This window comes from Alligator sinensis, unplaced genomic scaffold (genome assembly GCF_000455745.1).
Source record: "Alligator sinensis unplaced genomic scaffold, ASM45574v1 scaffold566_1, whole genome shotgun sequence".
NCBI lineage: Eukaryota > Metazoa > Chordata > Crocodylia > Alligatoridae > Alligator > Alligator sinensis.
In genome coordinates, this window is record NW_005842017.1 from 2,421,198 (window position 1) to 2,425,555 (window position 4,358).

Genomic DNA, 4,358 nt, shown 5'->3' on the forward strand with positions numbered 1-4,358 from the left:
TTCAACCCTGGTACTCATCTGCACCTGCATGTGACCCACAAGGTCCCCCAGCCCCACCGGAGGGAGCCCCCCAGCAAACCCCACTTACCCCCAAAGGCTTCAGGATAGAAAGTGAGCCTGAGTCGAGCCTCAGCTGACTCAAGAGTCTCAGGCCCTGTTTCTTCTCTCTCCCTTTTCCCTCAGGACAGGGCTTAGGGTTTGCTGCCCTTTTTGCAAGAAGCTCTTGCAGGCTGGAACTCTGCCAGCCTGCAGATAGCTCTTTGCAAAAGTGGAAAATCTGCGTGTTTCTCCATTAAAATGAAAAAGCTGCTTTTTTTTCTGTTAAAAGGGAAAATCCATGGGTTTTGTTTTTTTCCATGGGAAACAGGAAAACCCGGATCCCTGGTGGTCATGCAGCATCCCCAAGCCACCCATCCCCTCTGCAGCACTTTCCTCCTGTGTTTAGCTTTGCTGCAGAGGGGCCAGGTGTCTGCAGGCTGCTGGCCAATCCCGGTACTGAGGTATAAGATGCAGTAACTTGGGTCTTTTACTAGACCATTCAGTGGCCTCAAATTATCACATCAACAATCCTGCCCATTCATTGATGCTGGAACCAGGATCTCAAGCACCACTTAGTAACAATATGGATATAGTTGGGGCCAGGATGTAAATATACTTATGCACTGATTACTGAAGAGGAGACCTAAACTACTGGGAACACTGACCCAAGGAAAAGCTCTGGAACAGGAAATCCACTGGTCAAGGCTCAGGTGGAAGCTGTGCAGAATTTAAAGTAAAATGATCAATAAACTGATCACTGGTGTTAGCAGACTGTTGTCACTGCTTATCTAGCAGTTTTAAAATTCTGTGGCATAAATAATAGCAACAGAGGTGAGAGACATGAGAGCACATAACTCCTTATCCTTATGTAATCTTATCATTCTTCTCTTTATCCCCACAGACGCAAACTGACTGTAAAAAATGAAGAATCATACATCCCAAGAATCCAGAGGAAGAGTCAGACTTAAGATCCCTCCACTGGGAATGTGGCTTTGTTCCTAAGGGAATCTAGTCGCTGATGCACCAGCACAATAAAAAGTAGTTTCCAGACCCTCTCCAGATTTGTAACTATGGTCAGATCTGCAATCCTACAGTTTTCTAGGGATTTTAAAACCACATTCTTGTTCAGTATTTAAGGTACCAAGGTTTTTGTCCAAGCATTCCCTTTCATTCTCTATCCTTTCTTGTTTCAAGCTATAATTTTTTTGTAAAACTGGAGAAATATTACTTGCTAGTACAAATGCAGATACACTTCTACCCAGGAAGTCAAAATCCTCTCTTCACTTGCATGAAGCTGTAATGAGCATCTTACTTTGCTTTTGAAGACCTTTCTCAATATCAGTTACTGGGCCTCACCCGTGTTTATATTAAAACTCCTGGCTTTGCTACATAAAGTGGCTTTGGTTAATACCTATTTACAAAATTCCTCTTTGTCCTCTTGCTTAGAAGCAAGGTTTGAAAACAAACAAGATGTGAGACTCCTGTCCTCTGGCTGCCTGTCACTTCCAGACTGCTGTATGATTGTACCTTCAACTGAGTTATAAAAGCAGAGGACACGAGTAGTCTGAAACGCAGCTTAAAGTTTAGATCAGGGCGGGCAATTATTTCGGGCAGAGGGCCACTTACCCAGTTTTGGCAAGATGTCTAGGGCTGCATGGGTAGCCCCTCCCCTTGACAGGTGCCCCGCCCCCTGGTCACCATCTTGGGACCAGTGTCCCAACGTCTTGGGACTGACATCTCAAGGTCAACACTGGTGGGGCCCAGAGCAGGGCGCAGGCTGGCAGGTGTCTGTGGAGCTGGGCTGGGCTGCACCAGCAGGGAGAGGGGGGAGCTGGCCTGGCTCCATACAGCCCCTGCTGCCCGGGACCCTGGACCCCTGCCACCCTGCTCTGGGCCCTGCTGGTGCTGGTCCTGGGAGACCAGTGTGGGCCCCACGCTCCTGCGCCTGCTCACTCCCAGTGTCCCCCAGCCCCACGGTACAGGCAGTGGGCAGCCCCAACCCAATGCTCCCCAGCAGGGAAGGAGCTGGTGTTGAGTGCGTGGGAGAAGCGACTCCTCGCCTGCCCTGTGGCCGGTGCTCCCTACTGTAGCTGCTTGCAGCCTGCACGGGGCTGTCCTGAGCAGGCACAGGCAGCCCCATGCAGGCTGGGAGCAGCTGCAGTGCGGAGCGCCAGCCACGGAGCAGGCAAGGGGCCACTTCCCCCCAACCACACTCAGCACCAGCTTGTAACCCACCCCCACTGTCAGCTTGGGCTCTACGGTGGCTCTGGGCTCGCCCATCGGTGGCCCCCACAATTGCTGTGCTGGACAGCATTTACCACTGCCACCTCTGGGCAGCCCAGGCGCACGAGCTCCAGGCGTGCAGCAGCAGCAAACACTGCCCAGCATGGCAAGTGGGGGGGCCGCAGCTGCTCCTGCAGCCCTGACGGGTGAGCCCGGAGCCGGCACAGGGCCCAGGCTGGCAGTGGGGGTGGGTTACAAGCTGGTGCTGAGTGCAAGGGAAAAACGGCCCCTCACCTGCCCTGTGGCTGGCGCCCTGCGCTGCAGCCTGCACAGAGCTGCCTGTGCCTGCTCAGCACAGGCCCACGCAGACTATGAGTGACTACAGCAGGGAGTGGGGGCCACAGGGCAGGTGAGGGGCCACTTTTTGCCGCTGGCTGTATTTTGCCCACCCCTGGCTTAGATGTATGCTTCCCAGCATGTTCAGTCACATTGTAGTAGGATGAGTCTCTGTGATCCACCTGCCTTGAGATGCAGAGCTAAAAAGTTATTGTTTTAAGGAGTTTAGGTTGTAGCTGTGTTGGTCTAAGGACATAGGCAGACAATGTTCCTTGGGTGAATTTGATATCTTTTATTAGACCAACCCAAATAGTTGGAGAATAGTTATTAAGCAAGCTTTCGGGTTCAAAAACCCTTCATCAGGCTAAGGAAGTTCCAGCAGTTGGTGTGTGCTCTTCCTGGATGGAATGAAAAGTAAAGAAGCCAGGGGCTGGGCTGGGGAGTCAGTTGTCAAAAATCCAATGTCTATATTTAGTCCATGGTTTTTAGTATCCAGGAGGTAGTGGATGTATTTTTTTATTAGGTATACATAGACTTTTCCTATTAATTATGATACTAAGGCTCCTGCCAGACATTTACTTAAAGGCTTTGATCCCCAGTCCTAACAATTTTGCCTCCTGCCATCCCAGTGGTCACCTCCTACTGTGGTCCCTGGAGCAGCTGATGATCAGTTGATCATCAGTAGATTGGGTTTGCCCTGGGGCTCAAGTCCTGGGGTAGTCCCAATTTGCAGTTGGTTGACAGGAAACATCCAGGGGTTTAAGTCCTGGGACTGTTCCTGCCAACTCATAATCAGCTGATCAGCACTGCTCTGGGGCTCAAGCCTTGTGGCAATCCCTGCATGGAATGCTACATGTTCAAGTCATTGGCACCATACAAACTGATGACAAAGATATTACATATTTTTCAAGTAATATCTTTATGTCTGGCTTGTGATTTTTATGGCTCCATAAATTATGTGAATGTGTAGCCAGTTGCTATTTCTGGTGTGATTAATACCTTAATCATGCCAGAAACATAACATGTGCCAGCAGGCTAAGAATAATAAGGATATTGTTATTGTATAGGTTTATGGCACAGCAGATGTAGAACACAGCAGACAATAAATGGACAAGCCATGCCTGTTTGATAACAGATGGAGAACCTTTCAGGTAACCTTGTCACTAGGAGCTCAGCTCTCTGAATTAGTGGAATGGCTTGCTTCTTTTCAAGCATTAGGGCCCTCACAGTTTAACCCCATTAGAGTTCGTCACGTGATATCCAGGTGGCTCTTTCAAACATGCGATCTATCTCTCTGGAGGAGTGTCCTTGCTGGGTGAAAGCCTTTTTATGATTGGTGAGTTAGCAATTCCAGGTGTGCTCTTCAGTACAAATGCAGTGGTGTCTGAGGGCTTGGCTGTCTATCACTGCTTTTTTGGTGTGTTTAGGGTGATTGCTGGTTCTGTGCAGATAAGTATGTTGGTCTGTGGGTTTCTTGTATACTGTGGTCTGTATTTTACCCTTCTGGATACTGATCCTTGTGTCTAAAAAGGGGATGTTGGTGCTGGAGTATTCTAAAGGAAGTCGGATGGAGGGATGGCGACTGTTGAATTTCTGGTGGAACTCAAGTAGAGATTCCAGGTTCTCACTCCAAATGATGAAGATGTCATCGATATATTGTAAGTACAGCAAGGGTTTGATGGTGCAGTTCTTGAGGAAGTCTTCTTCCAGGTGGCTCATAAAAAGGTTGGCATACTGTGGGGCCATTTTAGTGCCCATAG

The 4,358-nt window shown here is 49.2% G+C and overlaps 1 protein-coding gene across 1 annotated transcript in view; it reads left to right on the forward strand.

The window, feature by feature from the left end:
* ALS2CR12 (amyotrophic lateral sclerosis 2 chromosome region 12) overlaps window positions 1–2,152 on the forward strand; it is a 29,865-nt gene extending 27,713 nt beyond the window's left edge. Inside the window, exon 14 of the mRNA XM_025202191.1 lies at window positions 941–2,152. Within this exon, the coding sequence (XP_025057976.1) occupies window positions 941–1,007 (67 nt within the window). The 3' untranslated portion in view covers window positions 1,008–2,152. The remainder of the gene's footprint in view (window positions 1–940) is intronic.
* Window positions 2,153–4,358: the final 2,206 nt, after the last annotated feature.